At 40.1% G+C, this 12495-nt stretch overlaps 2 protein-coding genes across 4 annotated transcripts; one reads left to right on the forward strand and one right to left on the reverse strand.

Moving 5' to 3' along the window:
* Positions 1 to 1025: 1025 nt before the first annotated feature.
* On the reverse strand, positions 1026 to 5415 carry crybb1l3 (crystallin, beta B1, like 3). 3 transcript variants are annotated; one of them, XM_084350642.1, is made up of 6 exons: positions 5386 to 5415; positions 3680 to 3753; positions 3472 to 3590; positions 3249 to 3381; positions 2155 to 2297; positions 1026 to 2021 (listed from the first exon to the last, which is right to left on the reverse strand). In XM_084350642.1, exons 2-6 carry the CDS (start codon positions 3743 to 3745, stop codon positions 1853 to 1855), a joined length of 630 nt encoding a protein of 209 aa, XP_084206768.1. In that variant the 5' UTR covers positions 3746 to 3753; positions 5386 to 5415; the 3' UTR covers positions 1026 to 1852. The 3 variants fall into 3 exon arrangements, with proteins under 3 accessions (XP_084206768.1, XP_084206767.1, XP_084206769.1); XM_084350641.1 differs by having other exon boundaries at positions 5380 to 5408; XM_084350643.1 differs by lacking the exon at positions 5386 to 5415 and adding an exon at positions 5089 to 5102.
* A 2840-nt stretch (positions 5416 to 8255) lies between these two features.
* Positions 8256 to 11416, forward strand: cryba1a (crystallin, beta A1a). The gene is made up of 6 exons (XM_084350992.1): positions 8256 to 8284; positions 8729 to 8795; positions 8948 to 9066; positions 9232 to 9373; positions 9815 to 9957; positions 10897 to 11416. The coding sequence occupies exons 2-6, from the start codon at positions 8757 to 8759 to the stop codon at positions 11042 to 11044; spliced, it is 591 nt and encodes a 196-aa protein (XP_084207118.1). The 5' UTR covers positions 8256 to 8284; positions 8729 to 8756; the 3' UTR covers positions 11045 to 11416.
* The last annotated feature ends 1079 nt before the right edge of the window (positions 11417 to 12495 follow it).

Consider the following 12495-nt stretch of genomic DNA (forward strand, 5'->3'; position numbering starts at 1 on the left):
TCGGTACTCGAGTCGTTCCTCACCTCAGAGATGAGCTCCATCCATCCCCCCCCCAGGTGGAGCAGAAGTTCACAGGTGTCACAGATAATCTCTTGGTGAGAGGATTCTGTTTAAAGGTGCACTATGTAGTCTTGGGGAAGACATTTTTAATCAGGAGAGAAAGATCTTCATTGATATTTTTTATGCCTGAAAAAACTAAATAAACAAACTCTTTGTTTTCATGACTGAATAAACAAACTGACCTTAAAGGACAACACAGTTGCATACTGTTTTATGTGGCGGACCCTGCCACCTTTCTAGCTTCAAACAGTGTTCTCGGGACCTGATTTTCCTCTGAGAACAGCTTGTTGATTCAGTTATGGGAAAAACATTTCTGAGTTTGTATTATTACCTCATTAATATTGTAAAAATTGAAATTCTCAGTTTGAATTTCTTCCCCAAAACTACACAGTGCCCCTTTAAGAGAAGAGTGCTAATTCATCCAAAAGCTGTTTGTATCTTTCTCTTCCTTAGAAACATATGAAGGTTATAGGTTCTCACTGTGCAGTCTAGCTGAGATGCCTCTGTAGCATTGTAGGCTACATCTCAACAGCTAATTGTATCAACGCGTGGTCACAGTTTTAACGTCAGCTCCTATCCATGTTATGTGAACCTGATATAGCAGCTATTGTAGAAATGTTGATATAACACATATGACTCGTACACATTTTGACATACTGTATCTTTGGTTTGCAGAAATGTAAAATGGGGAAATTTCATTATGATGACCGGGCTGTTTGAAGAGTTACCTTCAACTGAAACTGTAAAACTGAGGCAGTAAAACCAAAACAATGAGCTGAAAGAAACAGTCTAGAGTTGATGGGAAATAATTCTCATCAGGTTCATTCAGAAAAGCGACCCTTTTCATATCATACTTGTTTGATCCATGTTTAATAAAAAGTGCTGATTAGTGACACTTTAAATAAATGTATATGTGTATGAGAACATCATGACCTGAAGGAAACAAAGGACAAGATGAGACTGACTGTCAGCTTTATAATATCTTTATTTCATTTTTTTTTCATTGGAAAGTTGCTTTCCAGATGCCAGCATCCCTGAGAAAGTGTACAATGCAAATCTCCTGGACAGCCCCATCAGTGAGCTGAAACAGGGCCAGCCAAAAGATATTCACAACTGCAAAGCACAACCCTGCGCGGCCACGTTTCTCTTGTTTAATCACAGACTGGCCAGTTCCCTCCTCCAGTCACTGAAGTTAGCCTTTTGCTTTGTGATGAGGAGACAGTGCCTCCCTCTGCTTGGCAAACTCACTGCAGGGCATGTGCAGAGCTGAGAGGTGTCCATGGTAGTACTTTGTGAGGAAGTGATGTGATAGTTTATCCCTTTACTCTCTAAAACCTGTGGATCCCAGGAGAGGGAGAGCGCTTTGTTGAACAGGCTTATTGGCATCATTTCAGCTGGAAACACATAGGCGAGTAAATAAAAATTAAATAAAAAGGGGTATAATAGCTTTGAAACAAACTAAAAAAAACACAAACTATCAACTTAAATTTGCTAATCCCCTCTAATCCCGCTTTCATAAATGATAAATCATATCATCTTCCTTTGAGGTCTGTAGACAGAGAGCATTGCTACCGTTTTTACAGGTGTTACAGTCGCTCTGGAAGTCTGTGACAATCATTCACGATGCCACATACTCCCAAACCCTACCAGTAAAAGCACTAACAATATTCAAAAGCCGTTAGCTTGTGTGGCTAAGTGGCCGTTGAAGAATTTCCAGGGGATGGTAAGCAGCATTGCAAGCCTGGCCCCTTGCTATTCCCTCCTGTTAGCCCACAGTCTGCTGGATTCCTCTCTATGCGGTCATCTCGAAGCAGCCCCTGCGGTGCGTCTGCATGTCCCTCACCCTGCGGATGGACTGGATCTGGGGGTGGTGGGCTCCCCAGTCATTCCAGTGCTTGTAAGGGCCCATCTCAAGCACGTACTGGTAGCCACGGTAGCCGGGGTACTGGTAGCCCACCCAGCTATGTGAGGAAGAAGAGAGAATCACATGTGAGCCATTTTGGATGATCTTAACAATCTCTTCGTCAGTTCCTCTGACTCTTAGGCCACCATACAGGCTAAAAGCAGGATACAAGATGACTTGAAATGACTTACGTTCCACCGGTGACCTGAATGCTGGCAACGCGGTCCTGGAAGCCGTAAGACCACAGGCTTGGAATATCCTCATCACACACCTCCATCTTACGACCCTCAAAGTTTGGACACTCAAACAGGCAAATCTTGTGGTCCTGGGGATCCTGTGCGACACAAACACCAGAACCAGAATCAGGTTTTATTCCAATAAGCAGTAAAATGCTGAATATTGGGTCAGATAATCGGTTGATCCAGAGTACACAGTAAAGAACTACAAGTAAATGTATGTATAATTTACTTTAACTATCGATACTCAAGTACATTGAAATCAGATATATACGTTACTTAAGTACTATACATATGTGTTACTTTCACTTTTAAGTCATATTTTTACATGATATTTATATTTTACAACACTGGACACCTGTAGATCAATTACTGTCATGTCCAGGGGATCCCCAGCAAAAATGGCAATCATTTATTTTCACTTTAATTCCATCTTTAAGTGAAACAGTGACAGGATGTATGGTTGTGTTAGTCATGCGTTGGGTACATTTTCTGTTATAAAACATTTATTTAATTAATTAAGTAAGCAGGTAAGTGAGTAATTCTTATCAGATGAACAACGCTGGGACAACATTTGTGTCAGTTTAGAAGGTCCTAGATGTGAAAAAGTTTGATATCTACTGTTGTTAGATTGTTTTCAGATTTTAAATAAAGAGATTTCAAACAAGAAAGGTCCAACTAGGGTGGCTACAGTTGCAAGAAGACATTAATTGTTATGTAATATTGATGATGGGTTTCAATAGAAATGTTGCTTTAGAAGCTAAGACCAAACCTCTGGGGGAAAAACACTGAATACTCGCAATTGTCTTCGTTTTTGCTAGTCAAATTGACACATAGTGACATCTCAGCTTATAAAAGCTTTAATCCAAAAATGCTGGCAGTGGAATGAGCCCATAAATACACATATAACTGAAACCATAAAAGGCATTTCACTTGTGCTTATAGAGGATGGATGAGAGGATAAACAACAGTGATAAAAATCAGCACTTGAAGCCACAATAGACAGGAAATGCAGCACAGGAAAAACCTGGAGGCTGATCCCAACTTACCATCTTGACGGGCCTGACCGACATGAAGCGGTCACACCTGTAGCTGTTGGACCAGGTGTCCCAGCGGGGATACTCTCCCTTCTCCAGCATGAACATCTCACCGGTCATGTTCTGCTGCTCATAACCCACCCAGCTAGACAGACAGACAGATAGATATTTTACTTCCAGGGATTGAACATGCATAGCTGTAGCACACATTTGATTGGCAGGTGTAGTGACTCACGGTCCACACTCCACCCTGATGGAGCCGATTCTCTCGAAACCCTTCTCACACAGGTTACGGGATTCTCCGAACAGGTCCATCCTGCGGCCTTGGAAGTTCTCAAATTCATAGAGGTATATCTGAAAAGTAAAACAAGTTTAATGCAATCGTTCCTGATGTCAGATATTGTCAATGCATTGCAAGTTTTTGTTGTTTTTAGTAGATGTACCTTGTGATTGCGCAGCCCGATGGCAGAGTGGCTGCCAATACTGCCCTGAGCACCGGAGTGAGACATGATCAGATCTGGAGAGGGAAGAAACGCAAAGTCAGTCGGCCATTTCCAGTTCACTGGAAGGTTACGAAGAGGGTAATTACACTTTATTGACTGCTGGAATACAACATGTAGGCTACACTGTGAGCGATGTGTAAAATGGCAAGCCAAGTCAATATTTACATTTGCCATCAGCAAATGTCATGAATCGAAGCACTCTTTGATATATCAAACATATTAAAAGTCAAAGTAAGAGACGCTGACATCTTTCAAAGGATTCAAATCAGCTCAGATCAAACACTTTTTGCCTTATGGCTGAAAGGGAACATTTGTTCGATGTAACTTAATTTTGTGATGAGTGGACGAGCAGAAACTTAATGTCCATCTTTACGTAGGATTTAAAAAGTTAACTAACACCAGGCTGAGAAGCAGCATTAGCCTCTCTGGTTGAAAGTTTCTCACCATGACCAAAATCCCTGATGGCTGTAGTGAATAAATTTGCTTAGCAACCACACCCAACAGTGATGTCATAGTCTACCGACACACCCTGGAGTACACTACCACATCACTGCAGCAAGGCGAGAAGTTAAACCATTTCAAGTCAACAAAAACAGGGTGTTAAGTTGCTCCTCGGGGTTAAAACATATTATAAAAACAGTTCAGCATACTTCCTTCTTTTATAATTAGTTTCTTCTATAGCGGACCAAACATGAACCTCAAGGCTCAGTGTCTTTTTTGTTGTTTTCGATTTCCTTTTTTGCTCAATAAAACTGTTTTATTCAGGTTTGTGGAAGGCTACGGTGCACCTGTTCAGTGGAGAATTTAAGAGCCCTCCCGCAATAATATGTTTTCAATTAAAAATTATGTGATTTCACATCACTTTAGCTCGTTTTTATGACCATATCTGTGAACAAGAACTTGTTAAAGCTTGCGCAGATAAATAATTAACAACCCAACAAGCTCATTCGTTTAAGTCATTTGGCTTAAGTGTAACTCAAATCACCTAAACCTTTTAATGTTGACTATTAAATTTAAGATGTACGAGCTAAAAAGATTTAACAACCTAAAATTATTGGTTTACGTTACCTGTTCATTTTGAAGTAATTGGTTTCCTCAATTTTTTTAAAAAATGAAGTCACTTTGTCAGATTTGACAGTGTATATACACTATATTGATAATCACATTTTAATGTTCTGCATGCTCAAATCTGTCCCAAAAGCTTTTTTGTTTTAGCAGCATAGTTTCATCTGATTCTGTCCTCAAAGTGGATTTCCTTCTGTACATTTTCCAGTGCATCCCCTGGTACTTTGTTATTTCCACGAGAGGAGGAATACTCACTAATTAGCCAAAAACTAATCTGTTCAAACCTGCCAAGATCTTTTTTTCTTTAAGGATAAATGATCCGGCACAGTCCCTCATCTCTTCATCCATCTTACCTCAGGATGACAACATGAGAGCAGCAACATAAAATCATACCAAGCTGCATTTTGTTAATTTACCATCTACTCAGTCCCAAATACAGGTTTAAAAGAGAAGTCAATCCTTGCTTGATTCTTTTCAGCCCAAATAGTAAACATGAAAACCACAATATTCCCTCCAACATCCAAATGTTTTTAGCTGTTCTTGAAGAGTTAGAAGACCTGAGAGTGGAAACTTACACTTACAATTGCAGGCTGAAACGGACCGACCTTTGGTGAAAGTGATGGACGCAGGCCTTGTGAGTGGGGATATATATATACGTTCACAACCGACCGAGTCTATAGAGGCAGGATCGTGACTTCTCATTGGCTGGGAGCTGTTTGGAGCACGGTGCAGGGGTCAAAGGTCACGCTGCTTATCTGCGCATAAGTCGTGCTGACTCGGCGGCCTGTTTTGTTGTCCAGCACCATTGTGGGGAACCGGTGACAGTCACTGTCATCAGCAGAAAGTTTGCCTGCCTTTCAAACCACACACACAGAGTTAGTTCTGCAGCTCTCACGCTCTCACACTTTCTTTCTAAATTATTTTTCTATGTTTTATCCTTCCCTTCTGTCATTGTCTCCAGTCTTTCTGTGCTCTGATTTGTCTTTCACCTCCATATTTTCTCTCTCTTTCTTTTGATCCTCAGTGCAGCCGGTCCAAGCCTTTGAGCCCTGTGTGTGTAATGTGCTGACTGCAGGAGTGGCATCCATCTCTCTATTGTTTAGACAGGCGACTGTTGGACACTCTTTTGCTTATTGTAGTGCTGGACAGGCTATATCCATGCATACACATCATATACAACCACACCTACACACTCCGGTCATATGCACACATGCGTTTGTACACGCACAGTGGATTGCTTGCACGCTAACAGAATATTTTCTTTTTTGGAAAGCAAGTGAAGGATAATATCATGTGATCGAGTTTCTATTGGCAAAAATATTCACATTTTGTGGTCTAATAATTGATTTAACAGGTGTATCAGTATTGTCCCATGGATCTCTCACATCTTTGCACTACGATTCTTTAAATGTTTCCAAAACATTATGATTTCCATCTGATGTGATTTTAGTGAATGTTTTGCGGTGTTGAACAGTGGTGAACGGCCTGTGGGCAAATGTTTGCGGCATGAACTTGAAAATGGATTATTAGAGCACTGAGAAAGAGGTCAGAGGAAACGTCATCTGACATCTGTGCAACTTTAGACATTTATAGAGTAGACACATGAAGTGAAACAGAGATACAATATTAATGTCACTCTGATTCTAATTAATTTAAAACAACAAAATTATGTCATCATCTTTCTGGAATATCAATTTGATCAGACACTAACGAAAAGAAAAAAAAAGAAACACATCTTTGTTGACCTGAGAAAATCAGCTAGCTTCATGCTGAACACAGGAAGAGACTCATTCAAGTTAATCCCATACTAGCCGTACAAGAAGAGATGGAGGAAGTAGAAAATATTTTGCCAGAGTAAGCAAATTGAACTAAAATATCAAAAGTTACGGTACTCATGCAGAAAGGCTTCTTTTGAAGTGTTTTCATATATTTAATTATTGTTTGATTCATGACTTATTTCCCTCTAAGATTAAAGGGTATAAGTACAATGCAACAAAATGGAAATACTCCAATAAAATACAAATATTTTGACTCTTTATCGTACAATACTTAAGTCAGTGTACGTAGTTATACTATAAAAACTGCAGACAAGGACAGTAACATACATACTAAAAGTTTTAACATTTGATGTATCAGTAAGGACGTTAAATTATTGCTAAATCACAGTTCATCAACACAGAGTATAAGAGTATATGTAGCTTTGCAATATGTGTACAAATAATGGAAATGTTTTGTTGGGGTTTAGGATTAACACAGCTATAGGTGAACTGCTGACCCGTAGAGAGGCTCGTGTGAAATGTTTGGAAGAATTTCAGTTTTGTATTAAATATGACATCAATGTATTTTGTGGTGGAAGAAATATTTGGATCCTTTACTTAAATAAAAGCAGCAATACCACACTGTGTCAGCTAATCCAGCCCCAAAGAGTAAAACAGCTCATTTAGCTTTAGAAGTACAGTCGGAATATTTTCTCAACCTGTAAAGGAACTTTAAATCATTTGGTTTATCTGAAACATTCACATTCAAAATAAGCAAAATTAGAGATCCTGGGCTTTCACTGCACAGGAAAGTTAACTTGTAACTTGTAACTAAAGCTTTTAGACCAATGAAGTGGAGTAGAAAGTACAATATAAGTAAAGTAAAGTACAAGTACCTTAAATTTGCACTAAAGTACAGTACTTGGGTAGAAAAAACACATTAAACGAAGTACACTACAAGGTCAGTTATCACTATCACTAACGGATGTGTGTAAACGTGTAAGTGTGAGTTCCTTTGTATGCTCTGAGTGTATGTGTGCCTGCATTAACAGGCCTTTGTATGCCTTTCTCTGTCCATGAATGTGTGTGTGCATTACTGAGCATGTGTGTACATAGGAGTGAGTGAAAAGGTGGAAGGACCAGAGACGTGAGGTCAGTAGAGGTGGACATGAGGCGCAGATTGGAGACAGAGCACAGCGCAGTGTGGAGAGGACTCAGTAAGATTATCACTTATTTATATGCACATTTTTTTATTAGACACGTTTGTCATTTTGAGTCTTTCAACGTATCTTCAAAGTAAAAGAGACAAAATGTTCTGTTTGCGGGCAGCCATTTCTGTTTTTGTGCTTTACCACTAAACGTGTTTTTCTTTTTTTCCACCAGAGTCACTGGCAAGACCATCCACATCTATGATGATCTGTTTCCTGGACCAGGCTTTGCCAGGACTTGGTCCAGCCCACCGGTCATGGACCGTTTGGAACTTGTGCTTATCTGCACTGGGCACGGTGCCCTCCATCCAGTCCCACTGCGGCGAACTAAAGCCCAGCAGCTCAGTGCTGAACAATGACTGGAGCAGCAATGTGCTGACTCCTGCCCCGACCCACAGGCCCAGCTGCTTTTCAGCACCAGCATGTATAAATAGGTCCGTTTACTCCGGGGTCAGGACATCGTTTTTGTGGAGCCCCCTGTGAGCACTGCACCGCTATTCTTTGGGGCCGGTCAGGTAAGCCCTCCATCTCAATCCAGCCTATAGACTTGAGCACACCATTGTCACTTTACATTTTTGTGTCTTTTGTCTGCGTTGTTTCTGCTGAGCCATGTAAATGTATAGACTGAGGTCAAACATGCAGATGCATAGACACACTGACCACTGGGAGAACAGGCAGCATTGTGCCTACGTCAACAGCTCGCTCCATCAAGTGTGCGCATGAAGTAGCTTCAAGAAAGGTTTCATTCCCAAACATATAGTTTGCATTAGGTGATTTGTTCCTTTATATAAATCAAGATCCTTTCTAATTCTCTAAAGAAAATCATAAATATGCAAAAAAACAAAAAATATGAATATGCCTCACAATAAACATTATCTCTAGTGAGCGTGGAGGAGGTGAAAGGTTGTTTTTGAGCTGTGTAATGTTTTCCTAATGATTCTCTCTGCTCTGCACTGAAGGTAAATCAGCACTGAGAAACACAGTAGCATGGCTCTGAATAATCCCACCCCACTGGGACCATGGAAGGTGAGTGTGATATCTTCCCGCGGATGAAATTTTTATTCATAAGCTGATTTCATGCCTGGCCTGATGATGTCAATGATGTGTGTGTCTGTACACACATCAGTGTGTGCGTGCGGCCTGTGCATACTACATGTATGCATTTGTGTCCTCTCCAGATCACAGTTTATGACCAGGAGAACTTCCAGGGGAAGCGTCTGGAGTTTACCTCAGCCTGCCAGAACATCATGGAGTGTGGCGTCGACAACATCCGCTCCCTGAAGGTGGAGTGTGGCGCGTAAGTCCAACAAAGATCGACCTGTCAATACATTTATATCCTTAAAATCTAGCAACAATTTAAAAATATACTAAATATGTCTACAAATTCATTAATATCTGATGATCAGTCTGTTCCTGACGGTGTGTACATGTGTCTGTGTGTCCGTCTGCTTGCTGCTGACAGCTGGGCAGGATATGAGCACTCCAGCTTCTGTGGACAGCAGTTTGTGTTGGAGAGAGGAGAGTATCCTCACTGGGAGTCGTGGAGCGGCAGCAACGCCTACCACATTGAGAGGATGATGTCCTTCCGCCCCATCTGCTCTGCTGTGAGCTTCTGTTTCCTCCTTCACAGTTAAAAAGCACTAAGTTTGACTCAGAAAAGTGACTCACTTGGGATCAGAACCCGGTTTTCTCTTGTAACGAGCCTACAGAGTAACTTTGGACATCTCACTCAAATTTTATGAATATGGCAAAATTATACAACTTTGTCCAGATGGGAGGGCTGTCTCCAGTCTCTCTGTACATGTAAATGTGTGACTATTTACATAAAGAAAGAAAAAACAAGTAGAAAACAAAAGAAACTTACCTTATGAAGAATGTCTTCAGAAGGGTTTATTGCATCTACTGAACAAACATTACATCCTCACTTGGTATATCACTGTGTTCAGTGTCAACAACAGCTTCGTAGGATATCACCTGTCTTCTACGATATTAATAAAGTATAACAGTTGCTGAATTTGTCTTTTTTTTGCATCGTGTGCACACAGAACCACAAGGAGTCCAAGATGGTGCTGTTTGAGAAGGAGAACTTCATGGGACGCCAGTGGGAGATAAACGATGACTACCCCTCTCTGCAGGCCATGGGCTGGGGCAACAATGAGATTGGATCTATGCAAGTTCAGAGCGGCTCGTAAGTCATTTCTGTGCTGTATGTATTAACCACCAGGCTGTAGTAAGGCTACATTATGTAGAAATTGACATTTTGTGTCTATTATAAAGACACTGTATCATCAAAATGACTTTGAAGCTGTAATTTTAAGGTAAAAAAGTTACATAATGTTGCTTTAAATTCCTTATGGGACAATATAACAGAGACATCAGTAAGAAATAAATGCATCAAAGGACAGTGTTCTTGTTGCATTGCATCAAGAGACAGTGTCCTACACTTTGTTTTACTGTTATAACAGCAAAAACTGTATTTCATACTGCTAATACTGACAATCTGCAGACACAGACGCCTTATCCACCATTTCTCAGGTCCAATCCATTGCATATGCATTTCAATATTCATCGCAACCCCATGTCATCACTTTATTTGTGACTATTACTGTCTCAACAACACACTGTTATGGAATTTATAATGTTAGGATAAGCCCCTTGAGAAGTATAGTTTGAAGTAGGGCGTGGCGATATAGCTTTAAACAATATTGGGATACTTGATATGATATATACCTCAATATTTTGAAATCTCCTCAATATATTTGAGGAGATTTCAAAATATTTATATATCTATATAGATATTTTGACCTAATATTTTGACTGTTGATGCATGCTTTCACAAAATGTTAACACAATAAAATTAATGGTCAATAATTATCAGTAATGACTGCTGTAATGCAGCTGTTAAAACCAGGAAAAGACAACTATACTGCCGTATTACCATATAACGATATCTAAAATCTAAGTCTCATATCACAAGAATGATATATTATCTATACATTGCTGAGGCCCAGTTTGAAATGTGATTATTTTCAATTTCATGCATTTTATTTCATGTGTAGGCTCTATTTCACTTCATGTTTAAACCACATGTTTAACCATTAATCACTGTTTATCTCTCCTCCTCCAGCTGGGTGTGCTACCAGTTTCCAGGTTACCGTGGTTACCAGTACATCATGGAGTGTGACCGTCATGGCGGCGAGTACAAACATTACAGAGAGTGGGGCTCCCATGCTCAGTCCTTCCAGGTGCAGTCGCTGCGTCGAATCCAGCAATGAGACCTGCAGCCTCCTCTCCCAACCTCTCACTCTTTACCTCCTCCACCTCCTTCTCCTCCACCTCCTCCCTTCACCCAGTCATTCCAAGCTTTAACCAGCTCTGTCAGACCTTAGTGAACTAAGGCTGACACCTCCTGGTGCTTCACTATCAAGATGTTTTTGTTTTGTTCTGTTGCCAAATGAAAATAAAGAGAAACGTGATAAAGAGAAAGAATTTAAAAAAGAAAACACTGACGAGAAGCCCCTGACTGACGCCCCGCTGAGGAGAGACGAGGAGGAAGTTGAAGGCCTCATGGCGGCAGGGTGGTGATGTCAGTCAGAGTCATTGCTCCTCATATTTGTGGATAAAAATGGTGCTACCAGTGATCAATAAAGAAGGAATGGGCAACATAAAATAAACAGAAATACAAGAGTCTGCTGCTAAACTCCATGGTGCTCAGTTGTGATTTATTTTCATGTTTACACTCAGGCTTCTTCACTGATTGTTAACATTTACAGACAACAGATACTTTCACATAAACTATTACTCCTTGCCCCTTAAAGAAAGTCCACATAAAGCTTGCTCCAAAGCTGAAAAATACTGTATAAATTAGAAAAACATTGTCTTGGGTATGCATTTATTTTAGGAAGGCTACATCACCGACATGACACGAGTGCACCTCGTTAATTATTGTTAATCATGAGCATGTTTTCTGTGAGAATACCATCCTCTGATATCGTTGAAACACAGGATGAACGCTTAAGTACATGAGTCATGACTGAAGCAAAACAAACAAGTGAGATGTAATGGTTGCTCCACCTGTGCACACAATAAGAGCTACTGCATAAAGGTTACTGATAACAGATAATGGCATAACAGCACTGCTAAGAGGAACATTTTCACTTAGATCCTTAGTGTTTTCATTAGGTAATGTGTGGCTGGAAAAAAATTAACTGAAAACACTCACGAAGTGTTTGTGATATTAGTGGGTGGCCATGAGTATTAAAATGTCAGTGTGAGCTTGAGTGAAAAAGGGTTCGACATGGTCCAAATAATCGTGGACACTGCTGGAGTGTCTGCTCTTCTTTTTAAAAAAAATATATAAACATACTGTATCTTTTACCACTTTCATATTATGCTATTAATAATGTAACAGAAACGTTTCAGGAGTTTCGATTCATAGAACACATACGGTAAATCTGACACCTACAGTATTACAAAAAACTAATCAGCAGTATATTTCCTAAGAATATACAGCCGCCGATGTGTTACTTTACACATATTTTTCATTTTAGTAAAAACAATTTGTAATAGTTCAGTTTCAGGTTAGCCATTTAAAGGTGAAATATGAAAGAAACTGGCCACCTGTAAAAGGCCACTCCAAACTAATAGGGAGTATATCACCAGAGGAACCGCTAACCGCTGTTTACTGTTCTCTTTTCTGTTGCTATCTATGGCTGTAGCTAGTAGC

Source organism: Pagrus pagrus, assembly GCF_965226575.1.
Source record: "Pagrus pagrus genome assembly, chromosome: 4".
NCBI lineage: Eukaryota > Metazoa > Chordata > Actinopteri > Spariformes > Sparidae > Pagrus > Pagrus pagrus.